Genomic DNA, 13,014 nt, shown 5'->3' on the forward strand with positions numbered 1-13,014 from the left:
GTTCAGGTTGTTCAAAATGTTCTCTGAATACGTTTTAATTATAATTAGCTAACAATGTGGAAAATTGATCCACATTTTTGAACAGTAAAGACTCTGTGAAGAGCTTACAGCGATGGTGTGGAGCAGAATGATAGTCAGTGGTCCAGCCAAATGGCAATACAGTGAGGTAAGACCGTTCAGTACATTACACAGAGACTCGGGCTGCTGGAAATTTTTACTGAAAGGAATGACATCATTGTCCATAAAGAAGCACATCGCTGCACCAGGGTTTGGAGCAACGTGTTCGAAAGATGAATGATTCCCGTCACCCTGAAAGAGGAGCTGCTCCTGGGAGAGACCAACGCTCAGCACAGGCAGTAGAGCCAGGGATTTTCAGTCAAGGAACGATCAGTTGTTGTTGCCAGGAACAGGGAACAGTTTAAACAGTGCTGTAAACGTGTAAGAATCTTCCCCTCTTCAAATAGCCGAGACTGCTCTGAAAACCAGTGAGAAAGAGAAGGCCAGTGAAGAAGGAGTACTGAGAGCAGAGCAGCCTCCTTAACATGCACATCTAGTACACATGTATTCCACTGTCTGGGGGAAAGACAGTGGGGAGCAATGTTCACAATGCAAGACAGGCTAAACAAGCCTTCCAGTGTGTAGAATGATTTTCCATGTTGTTTGCAATTATAAGTTGGCTTACAGGGTCTTTTTAATCATTTCATCTGGCAGAATTTATTCTAAAAACGAGGGGGAAAGAAGATTAAACCAAAGCAGCGTGCCCTCCAGTTCTGTGGCGTCAGTCTGCTGTCTGTTCCAGGGTTTGATTTACTTACATTCATAAATATCTTAAAGCGATTTTCAATGAAGGATAGCTTGATGGAAATTTCCGGTGAGTTCATTCTCCTGAAGTGCTGTGTCACGTCAGTGGCGTACGTCTGATGGATGGTGGAGGGGCAGAGACGCGTGCGGTCTAAATCACGTATTTGTTTGGCCTTGGTGGTCTGGCGTCCTGGTCTGACCCTGGAGAATATGGCAGGAAGAAGTAATCACCTCTTACTCCGATTGCCTTTGCAGGATATGCTCTAAATAAATTAATATGGAGTGCCCTCTATCTATCAGGACAGCTACACCAACCCCTTACTACCCACTAATGGTCCATTTCCCAACGGAACAGTCCACCTGTATTGCAAATGGAAAAATATATTGCTCATTTGTCTCCATTTACACAGTCAAAGAGGTTCTTAAATGTATCCTCTTTTACTGAATTGTTAGAATTACTGTAGCAATCTGAATGTAAGATCTCCCTTTTCAAAGAAGAATGTGCTTTTCAAATTGACAGATATGGACTTTATCAAAACAAAGCATAATAATAGAACTACAGCAGCCAATGGGGGAAAATATTTCTTATTCACCATAGAAAGTGCACCAATCCCATAGGACTCTTTGAAATAAAATAAGATTTGAAATCCAATATGCCACAAAATATGGCATCAATATATTTTGCAAAAACAGAAATGAATTTTCCTTATCAAAGATGAATTCAAGTACCACAAACTTTGCTAAAACTGTCATGTCTCAGTCAGGTACCTGTAACTTCAATATCCACAATAAATTGTCCTTAGTGAGAAATGGGCAAAAATCCTTTGATCAGTATTGGCTGTCCTGTTGTGTTGTGAGGTATGTAGTGTTGAAAAATAGCCACTGGCCATGGGTGAGCTCATCAATACCATCATGCCTTACTTCAGCGCTTCCTGTGAAAGTGCAGACAAAACAAATAAACAAAAAAACGTCGTTTTCAAAATGTCCGGCCCGTTCCCAGGTTATGTTTTGGCCAGTTTTCACCTCTTAGCATTAGCATTAGCAATATTGACATGTCTACAAACACGGGGGGAGCTGCAGTTTTTTTTAAAAAAACGAGCATTCTGAAAAAAGAACAGCCTTAAACATGGACCATTTGTGTATTACTGATGGTGAAAAGGTGAGTGGTTTCTTCTGACCGCTAATGGAATTATTATTGATAGCTAATGGAATTTAACCAGTGGCTTCCTCCACTCTCACGCTCACTCAGGCACGCACACACGCTCAAAGGTCACGCCCACTTTTATGGGAAATCTCTAATGGACTTCCTCATGTCTGTTTGCTTTTGCTTACACAGACTGGTCATAAATACTAGCAGAGTTTATACTCACATATACATGTATGCAGGCATGCAAAAACACATAGCATTTAATAACAACAGCAATAACAACCCTTATTTTTATGGTGTCTGTTTCAGTGCACTGACATTGCAATTAATGAAATAAACAATACAGGCAAACTGTACACAAATGCAAACACTATGTGGGAAAAATTGAACAATATTTTGAAAAGGGGGTTTAAAAATTTTGTAGAATCAATAGCAATTAAAAATGAGATTCAAAACTGGACCATGGCCAAAGCTTACGTAGCCTGGAAGAATATTTCTGGTCACCTTCACTGCTAAAGCAATGTCACTTTTTGTTTATTCTAGATTTGGGAACCAAACCAATTGAACATAGAAAAAATATTTCATAATCCAGTCTTGATCTCGTCTGGATGAAGTCAAGGCATGCATGTACTCATCATGTACTCTTGATGAAATTTTCTTTTAATATAATATAAATATTATGGATGCACGGGTCTTATTGGCAGTTTTTACTTATTGCCACTGTGTCCAAATATTGACACGATCTGTAGATCTCTGTTAATTCAAATAAAGCTCACCCAAGGGTGTTCATTTAAGAATTGCATTCATACGGATTGCCAACAGAGCTCTTCTCTTATCCTCAGAGATATGAGGACTGCTAAATGTAAGAGTGCTAATAGCAAATGCACTGCGATTAGCGGTCTAATGGGAGCATTAGGATGAATGGTGAAAGTGATTGCACTGTTACCTTTGATTGGTGAGTCTCATTGAAGAATGTTGTTGGATGTGTTTGTGTCTGAATCCACACTTGAGGGGAAGGAAATTAAGTATATGTCTCTCTTGGGGTGACAGAGATGGAGAGACTGCTGTTTACCCCAAACCTAATCACTGCTTTTGTGTCAATTAATGTTGATTGACTGACCTAAGAGTTTCCCTGCACTCTGGTTTGCTGTCCCTCTTCTTTTCAATACGCTTGTTCTGTGTGCCATTCATTTTTGTCCTCTGAAAAAGCTACACGAACTGCTTGGATGTGGGAGTCTTTTTTTGTTTGTTTTGAGTGATGTTTCATTGTTAATATATTTAGGGGTGTGATTGCTGAAACTGATGAGTCCTTTCAGCTACCATTTTTTATGTCAATTGTCAAGTTTCAGAGAGAAAGCTCTAGGGAAAAGTTTTCCTTTAGCGTTTTTTGCCTTTTGTTTTAGCCTCATATCAAAGGAGAGTTTTAAAGAATGCACAAAAGCAATTATGTCTGAAAGGATAATATTGTAACTGCAATATCTGAGTAATATACCAAGATTACTGCTTTCCACTGTCTGAGAGGAAACTAGAGGGATGGAACTGAAGACCCATAATGCTACGCTGTCCTTCTTCAAGTGATCTGTGGCATTCAGGTTGGACAATGCAATTGGCCCTGGCCTTGTCAGGCTCCGGTGTACCCGTGCATTACTCTCAAGTAGAGCATTGTTAAAGCCAGCTTCACGGAGATGAAAGCAGAGTTTCCATACAAAGATCAGCTCTTTCATTATCATGTGAAAGGAGGGTTTTACCTTGCAAAGGACACATGCAGAGATGAGCTACATCAAAATGATTATTTTAGTGCAGCAGACTCTCTCTCCTCTGCTCTGAGGGTTTGACAAGGAGAGATTTGGAATGATCCGGAAAGATGGGAAATGGTGACACTGGATGGGGTGTCTCACTTAGACACAATGAGGGTCAGTGAGAGAGAGGGGTATCCAGGGGGTGATATTGAAAATATTGAAAATATACAGTTAAATAATTTGATTTGAAGGCTTTGGTGAATTTTTTTCAATACTATTTGAATCCTGTTCACATGATCGATTTAGTATAACCCCTTATTTGGCTGTGTTTATGTTTCTGTGGTTTGTCCATTTTTCAGAAACAATTTCCATTATGGTCTGATAGATGTATTTACCTTTTGCTGCCTTACAGTGATTAATATAGGAGCGGTCCATATCAGTGATGAAACAGTTGGCTAAACTTGGCCCAAAAGCTGAACAACACGTACGCCGACCTTCGGACTCTCCTCCGACCTTGGCATCAGGAAACTACAGGCCCAAAGCTTTACAGATATGTGCAAACTCTGCACTGTACTTAATTACTGACTGGCAAGTCTTCCTGCTTGAAGATTGAAGGAAAAGTGACACAATGGTGGCTTTACATTTGTCAGGTGGAGTGTATTAAATATGACCTTGTGGGGTGGCACGGAAATGGTGAAAAGCAGATACAAAGTCAACACAGTTAGTTCACCTGATGATTGTAAATCTTTATTGCAGTTTTTCCCTCTTATGAAACATCATTCTGCAAATTCTGAGAGACCAACAACGTACATATGCGTTCTGTACAGTTTCACCTGTGGCATTTTGCACATTTTCCTCCACATTGCAGTTTGTGGGTCCACCTCACACTTATTCTTTCTTCCGTCCTTAGTTGCATGCATTAAAAATGATGTGTCTGTCCTTTACAAAAAACGAAGGGCCACCGGCGGCACGTGAATGTCCTGTTTTCCATTTGTTTTTTGGGTTTTTTTTTTTTTTTTGGTTTTATGTTTCTGACTTAGATGATGTCCTGCTGATGCTGTGTGGATTCACTCACAACCTGTAAGAGAAGAGAAGGAGAAAGTAGGTTTTGCAGGTAGGCAGAAAGACAGACTGACAAACAGACCAATCAGAGGAGGGTTTAGAGTTCTGAGACCAGTCTCCCCATCCTGCTATGAGCTGTCCTACCCTCATCTACTGATATTGGGCTCAGAACCAAAACCTACACATCAAAAAGTATCTTTACAGACAGCATCTAAATGGCATTAGGATAAAAAAGAGAGGATTGATATCCCTGTCCCAAATAATAGACAGTAAATGAGACTTACCTGAAGAAAAAAATATGCATCAAGTGTTCTAACTCAATCTCTTTATGTGTGTATGTGTTTATGCGCATGTGGAAAGCTCACCTCTCCGTCACGGGTCTCAATGGTCTTAATCAGGACTGTCTTTTTGGAGTGGACCTCAGAGGAGCGTGGGTGCTCTGGACTTGTTTCTGTGGAGTCAGAGTTTGTCAACGTTTGAGAAACATAGGTTTACACATCAGAAATTGCTACAGCTAGTATCCAGTGAATCCCTGAAACAAGTACTTGTGCCCTTTTCCATTTCACAAATATATCTGTTGCAGCAAACACAGTTATGGAGCTGCATCAAGGGCACACAGCTAATGGATGCATTTAGCACAGAAACAGCATTACACTGTGGTTACTGTGTGTTGCTGTGGTCAGACACACCCTGCTCTCTCATAACCTAGAATCACTAGCTGTAAGTCTGTGCTCCTATCTATTCCTGTTGTGTGATAACAGTCTGAGAAGACCTCTCAGACAGGAGTAGTGTGAACTCACCGCGGTAGCTCACGGTAGAGTAGGACTGTACAGGGAGTGTAATCCTGGAGATGATGGAGAGAGAATATGTTAGCATTGAGAAGCACAGGTATAAACAAGCAGACACACAGGCCAAAATGTCTGCATGATGTCTGCCATTATGATTCTGTTGGCTGGTGGTGTCGTTCAGGTTTTCGTTCACGCACTGACATTCCCCCTCTGTCCAACTCTCACCGGCTCTCCTCTCCTTCCAGAAGCTTCCTGTAGGTGGCGATCTCCACATCCAGAGCCATCTTGATGTTGAGCAGGTCCTGGTACTCCCGCAGGTGTCTGGCCATGTCCTCCTTCATGTTGGAGATCTCTGCTTCCAGGCGGGCGATGGTGTCTTGGTAACCGGTCGCCTCCTGGCCGAGACGTTCCTCCATCTCCCTCATTTGCCTCATCAGAGACTCATTCTGCAGAGACAGGGATTGGTTAGAAAGAGGGAGATACAGGTGGAGGGGAAAAACGTAGTTGGAAGGTGCGACTGCAGGAAAAAAGGGAGAAAAGAGGGGGAAGATGTGGGGTCAGAAAGGAGGGAATGTATGCAGCGCAAGGCTTACCGTCCCCTTGAGCGAGTCGATCTCGCAGGTGTAGGACTGGATCTGGTGACGGAACTGCATGGTCTCCTGCTTGGCCTGTCTGAGGGCGTCGTTGTTCTTGTTCACAGCCTGGTTCAGATCTGACACCTGGAGGAGAGACATGGCTCAGTCTGATGCAAACTTAGCATAGGGGTGCAGCTGATCATTCCATCACCACTCTTTACGTGCTTAGCTGTGACTGCAAACGCTGTCTGCGCGTGGCTCCCGCACCTTGGACTTGTACCACTCCTCAGCCTCGGCGATGTTCTTGGCGGCGATGCCCTCGTACTGGAGGCGGATGTCGCGCAGTGCCGCGGTCAGGTCCGGCTTGGACATGTCCATCTGGACCTGGACCTGGGTCTCCTGCATCTGGGCCTGCAGCTCACGGATCTCCTGCAGGGAGTGATGGGGTGTTAGAGGTTAGAAGTGGTGATCAAATCCACGGGAATAATTTGAGGTTTGTTGTTTGTAAACTGGATGTGATTGAAGTGCACTTTCAGTGCTGTTGAGAAGCAGTGTGAGGGTACATCCAGGCGACCTGCAGCCCCCTCTGTGTCACCGTTTAATTATAGCTCTGCATCTGTTTTATAGCATTACACTGCCTATCCCTCCCACCACCCCATGTCCCTGCCGACATGCACTACTCATCATCCTGACATTTTCCCAAAGTCAAATGTCAGGAAGAAAGGAGAGAGGGCATGAAAGGAGACCGACTTGAAACACATGAGAATGTGTGTGTGTGTGCGCGCGTGTGTGTGTGTGTGTTTTTGTGTGTATGTGGTCTGTGTGTGTGTCTGTATGTGTGTGTGCGCGTGTTTTTATGTGTATGTCTTCTGTGTGTGTGTGCGCGCGCGCACGCGTGTGTGTGTAATTTCTGTCGGTACACATGTGTGTGAGTGTATTTGCGCTTGTGTGAAGCGGATGACCGTAGCACCACAGCAACACATGGGTTGAGAGAAACAGGAAGACAGAAGGACAGACACTGTTGGCAAAACTAACATCTTGATATGCAGTGTTTTTATGGTGCAAGAGATGATACAGAATCAACAGACAGACCTCCTCATGGATCTTCTTGAGGAAGGCAATCTCTTCCTGCAGGGATTCAATGCGCCTCTCCAGGTCCAGCCTGGCCAGGGTGGCAGCATCTACATCCTGGAAGAGATCACGAATCATGAGCAACCGTGGAACACTCAGGAACTGGCACCGGTGTGTGGGTGTGTGCATGTGTGTGTGTTGTATGGCTGTAAAACAAATTTTATATTTTTGTCTCTATCATGTCTGCTTGTTCATATGAAGAAAGGCAAGAGCCTGCTGAACCCCGACAGTAAATGGAGGAAGAGGGACTCACAGCTCTGAAGGCAGACAGGTTGTTCTCGGCTTCCTCCTTCTGGTGGATTTCCTCTTGCAACCTGAACAGATTAAGGAACACATGGATTTCAGTTTATTTTACTTGGCATAAACCCCCTTCTGACCCCCTCCATGTAACCCTATTCTCCCGTTTACACAAAAAGTTTGATGGTGGAGACTGTCTCAGATGAGATTCAGACCAAGGTTTTTTTTTTTCATGGGGCTCACACAGACCTTTACTGTATCGGGTAACCAGAAAAGAATCTAGTGTCTCATTTTCACAGCTCAAGGTCTTATGGGAATCAGTAATGACTGGAGTGTAAATTTGGTGTAGATACAATATGTGAACCCTTTGACAGTAAATTGTGCGCTGTCATAACCTCTGCCATTGCTCTTCTCTGTGGAGTCAGGAATAGCTGTTCTGTGCTCTGACACTCATTCCATGTATGTACAGTCAATCCCCACAGCTGCTGCTCTCAGTGATGAGGGTGGGAATAAGAAAGGTCTGGAACAGTGGAGCGAGGAGGTGGAAATAAGATCATGACTGATGGTGGGTGGGGCTCAAACAGAGCATGAAAGGGTACTGTTATTAAGGAACCTATCAACCATAAATGTTTTATTCCTTACAGCACATAAATGCAGTTATTCCATAGATGTATTGATGTATTTTTTAGTTTCTGGCTGCAACATTTACTGAGCAGAAAGATGCAAATCCATTTATCAACTAACACCAACTTTGCCACTTCACTATGACCATGGTTATAAATTACATTGCATTATTGGCATTTAGCAGGTGCTCTTATCCAGAGTGACTTACATAAATCACAATTTTTTACACGTTACCCATTTATACACCTAGATATTTACTGAGCCAATTTTGTGTTAAGTACTTTACCCAAGGGTACAACAGCAGTGCCCCAGCAGGAATCAAGCAAGCAACCTTTCAGTTACAAGTCCTGGTCTGTACCACTATGCTACACTGTGTATCTAACTGGCTCTGAATATCTAGACATCCATGACCTCTTTATGCATTATCCTCATCTGGTATCCTGATCTGTGCATAATGCTTGGCAGCCCTGCTGAATCTGACAGAAGGGGCAAAGAACATGGAACATGTCTCCTGTTACAGGTTTGGCCGAACGCATCCCTGGCATGAGGAAGTGCGCATGAATCAAGACAGCTGTGATGGCACCAAATGCCACTGTGCCATTTCAGGGACTCATCCCTCACAACAGATGCGTACACTCATCTCTCCTCAATATTTTCAGCTACTCCTACTTCTAGTCCCCTTCCTCTCTCCTCCCTCTCTCCTCCATCCCCAATACTGCTGTCTGCTACTCTGCTTCCACAGTGGTGTGGCCCCCACAACCCTTTCTCACACACACAGGCGCGCGCACACACACACACACACACACAGGGTGACGGTGTGTATTTTTAGGAGATGAGAATGCACGAGAGGGTGGTGACAGTTAAGAGGCCAGGATGAGAATAGCTGTCTAATTTGGGAGCAGTATTACGTTACTCTGACTCTCTCTGAGTCTCTGAGCAGGTGATCGTTAAGCTGAGCAGCCCAGAGTCTTCTGTTCACTCAGATTTGTCATCCCCTTCACCCCTTCTTCTTGTCCTTCTTGATTGCACCTCTGTCTGTTATGTAATCGTGCAGCTTTTGACTGAATCCAATTGGCTGATCTCATGTAGGTGTGACTGTTGAATTCTACTTTTTATTTCTGTTCTGTACCAGCAATACCCACTTTCAGATTACAAACATCTGTGAAAGTATACCAACTCTATCATGACTGATCCTAATGTATTGTGTGGACCATAGACAAAGCATGTATTCATGCCTAGTCAGCACTGATACAGAGAAAACAAAAACACTGGACAAATCCATTTTATAATTTTTTAAATGACGTTTTCTAGTTTCCTTAAATAAACCTACTTAGCTTCATTTTCTGGTCATAAGATACATAAAACTACAATTATTAATTAATCTTAACTCTCCTCTTCCTTCAAGGAAATGAAGATATAGATACTGTCGGGAAAGTTTCTGATGTTGCCATCTGTTACGGATATTAGGAGACCTGGCTGAGCTGTCAGTAAGAGCTCTGTAACAAAATCCTGATTTGATTATGTCAACTGTGCCTGCCTAATTTGAGAATATCTTTGATTGCCACTCATAGGGAATAGAACGGCTCCAGCAAGCCTATATCTGCACTTCAAACTAGCAAAATGAAATAAGCAGAATTGTTTTGCTGCAGCATTGTTATTTTGGTTGTTAAAAAAGGAAGATTTTTATAGTAAAAGAGAGTGTGGCTGTTAGCCAGCACCTCATTAACTTTGGGCACACACCTCATCCTTGTTGCCTCATGCTTTGAACCCAGGCTGTCTCATGCTGATACAGCAGCCACACACCTAACTCTTAACGTACAATTTCAAACGCAGTGTGAGCACTTTTTATCTATGGAGCACGCAAAGTTGTTACTTTTCTGTGATAGCTACCTTACCTCAACACAAAGAGAGAAGAATAAGTGCTGCTAAAAATGTCTAATTTTTGAAAATGAACAGTAAGGAGCCATTCATGATATCAAGGCAGTGAGGTTATGGACTTTTTTTGGAGAGAAGTTACATCTAAGGATGTGATGTGACAGTTTTGAATGGCCCCATGCAAGTCACCCTCATCCTCCTCCCTTTTAAACACAGCACACTACACCCCCCCCTCCCCCCCAGCCCTCTCACCTGAGTTTGAGTTTCTGCAGGTCATCAGCCAGGTTGTCCCTCTCCACCTCCACGCGGGACCTCTGATTGGTCAGGGCCTCCACCTGCCTGCGCAGCTCCCGCATCTCGTCCTCGTACATCTCGGCAATGCGCGTGGGCTCGCGACCGCGCAGCCGCTCGATCTCCACCATCAGCGTCTGGTTCTGCTGCTCCAGGAAGCGCACCTTCTCGATGTAGTTGGCGAAGCGGTCGTTCAGGTGCTGCAGCTCGGCCTTCTCGTTGGTGCGCGTCTGCAGGAAGTCCTGGTTCATGGCGTCGGCCAGGCTGAAGTCCAGCGACTGGCCCAGGCCGCCGTAGGAGCGCACCACGGGACCGCCGTAGCTGGAGGAGGTGCGGACGCTGGAGTAGACCGGGGCGGACGAGGACTTGCTCACCTCGTACACACGGGTGGACGAGTGGGAGGACCCTGAGGAGCCACGGCCGGAGAACAGGGAGTGGGACATGGCCGGAGATGTGCCCAGGCCGGAGCCGAAGGTGCGGCGGTATGAGGAGGACGTCTGTGAGGAGGAGGAGAAAGACTTGCTCATGCTGGAGCTCGAGTGGAAAGCTGGAGATGAGACTCAGCTGGGAGAGATGCAAATGAATTGGGGCGGCTGAGTCGGTCTTCTATTTGTAACAGCCCCCCACCCCCGCGTTTCCCCCTCCCGTCACTCGCTCCCCCTTTCTCACTTTGTCAGCTGTCATAGGCCTCGGTGTCTGGTGACGGACAGTGGAATAACTGCCAGGACAAGGAACACGAGGTACGGGGAGGACTACACGATCGTCGCGGCTCCTAGAACAAGGTGTTGTTCAGAGTTGCTGTGTCAGGTTCTCTGCTTTTCCACTTCCTGGTTGGGGAAACAGTTTACCATCGCACAGCTTGGATATTCCCACCTTTCAGGCTGAGTCCCCTACATCACGCCCCCCTCACTTTCAGTTTCATGTCTTTTTCTGTCATTAGTTCCCACAACTTGGACAGTAGAGGTATGATTGACAAGGTGCCTACGTTCATTCAGCAATACCTTTTGTTCTTAAAACACAACTAAGTAATCTTTAAAATGAAATGAATGAAATATCTGCCATTAACATTACATTACACTGTGTTGACCTATCACTCTTTTTTGGTAAAGGGGGTTAGAAGGGAAATGAAAAGTATCAGCAATACAAGTTTGAATTAATGCAATACTACAGCATAAAGTGATCTCTCCTGCTAACTGACAAATTTTCCGGCAAAACAATGACATCGCAAATGATTTTTTGAACTGCCCCTCAGTACTACAACTAGAAACACAATTAGTTCTTGTTAAAGCCAGGTACCAACCAGATACCAACATAGAGATACACTGAAAACAAGCAATCCTATGTACAAGTCATGAAAAAGACAGTTTCTTAATTTTATTATTTAAAACTAAGGACAGATTATTGTGGCACATTACAGTTTGGTTGAGTCTGGACCAGCTGTCTGTTTCCTGGCTTGCTGACCAATGGATGAGAAAATCAATGAATGAATGAGCTGTGACACACCAGAGATGAGATTAATATAGACCAGGAGCAGCAGACACATGAGCTTCCTCTGCAGGGTGTCTGATGGCTGGTGAAAGACAATGGAAATTCATATCGGCTCGGCGTCAGTGGACATTAAAACAGCAATGGAATTACAGAACCACTCAGAAGTTTGGACACAGCTGATTAAGATAATGGGAAATGTGCATTTAAAGAAACATTTTGATCTAAAGACTTATGTCTACTTTGAAGAATCTGAAATGTGAGATAGTTTTGATTTGTTTAACACTTTTTGGTCACTGCATTATTCCATTTGTGTTATTTCACAGTTTTGATATATTTACTCTTTTTCTAAAATGTAGAACATTGTAAAAAATAAAGAAAAACCCTTCTATAAGCAAGTGTGTCCAAACTTTTAACTGGTACTGTATGTAGCAATGGAACTGTGTTCAATACTAACGGAACAAATACTAATAATGAGGAAAAAGGGGCGTTGAAACAGAGGAAAAGAGAGCAGCAGAGACCTTTTGCAATCTCCTTTCATCATCCCAGGAACCAGATGACCAGTCCCCCTCGCCACCACCCGCCCCCTTCGTTCCCTCAGTCTTCACTGGTTCGGGGTACGGTAAGTGTCCTTGCTCTCTTTATGGGAATGCTGACACAAGTGTGCATGACACCCCTCCTCCCCCTCCATTCCCTATGTCACAATCTGCCGAGTGTTGGTATGATCCCACTCACACATTCCTGCTGAAGGGGTCTGTTACCCTTTGGCAACATGCTCGACTCTGATCATGAAACTACACTGAAAGAAGAAGAAGAAAATATCCTGTCCCAAATCTAAATGCTACACCCCTAGCAAAGGCATTACCAGCTTAAAAGAGGGCAGTGTGGCAATATTACCAGTGTAAAATACTAACCCATGAGTAATCCACGAGGTACTTCTCTTTGCCCTTGTGTGGTATTGACACAGAATACCCTCAAATAACCCTAAATAATATCCTGAGTGTATAATCTGTCCTAAGTGCATAATCTGGACAACCTATATGTACCCATAGCCCAAGGCTCATAAACATCTAATTATCAAATTCAAGCCCAGTACGGAATCAAATTATACAAACAACCTTTGAGGGGATATATCAGGGGGAGTTCATTCTAAATTTTGAGTGTTGTTACTGTAAAATAAATATCTATGTCCATTACTAATAATGTGGTGTATAGTATATTCTTCAGGATATATTGTCTCAGCAGATCCACAAGGCACA

General features: G+C 43.8%; 1 protein-coding gene across 1 annotated transcript; it reads right to left on the reverse strand.

Annotated features, from left to right (window-relative positions):
* Positions 1-4,412: 4,412 nt before the first annotated feature.
* On the reverse strand, positions 4,413-10,896 carry LOC118788826 (desmin-like). Its single transcript, XM_036544935.1, has 9 exons — positions 10,232-10,896; positions 7,497-7,557; positions 7,205-7,300; positions 6,380-6,541; positions 6,131-6,256; positions 5,763-5,983; positions 5,550-5,593; positions 5,115-5,200; positions 4,413-4,765 (listed from the first exon to the last, which is right to left on the reverse strand). The coding sequence occupies exons 1-9, from the start codon at positions 10,795-10,797 to the stop codon at positions 4,724-4,726; spliced, it is 1,404 nt and encodes a 467-aa protein (XP_036400828.1). The 5' UTR covers positions 10,798-10,896; the 3' UTR covers positions 4,413-4,723.
* Positions 10,897-13,014: the final 2,118 nt, after the last annotated feature.

The sequence above is a fragment of the Megalops cyprinoides genome, chromosome 14, assembly GCF_013368585.1.
Source record: "Megalops cyprinoides isolate fMegCyp1 chromosome 14, fMegCyp1.pri, whole genome shotgun sequence".
NCBI classification, from domain to species: Eukaryota; Metazoa; Chordata; class Actinopteri; order Elopiformes; family Megalopidae; genus Megalops; species Megalops cyprinoides.

Excerpts from the sequence above, each read along its gene's own strand:
- LOC118788826 (XM_036544935.1), bottom strand. The coding sequence starts at position 10,797 with ATGAGCAAGTCTTTCTCCTCCTCCTCACAGACGTCCTCCTCATACCGC. Across the intron at positions 7,301-7,496 it reads ACCTGTCTGCCTTCAGAGCT|GATGTAGATGCTGCCACCCT; the intron begins GTGAGTCCCTCT and ends GATCTCTTCCAG. Across the intron at positions 5,201-5,549 it reads CTCTACCGTGAGCTACCGCG|AAACAAGTCCAGAGCACCCA; the intron begins GTGAGTTCACAC and ends CTGACTCCACAG.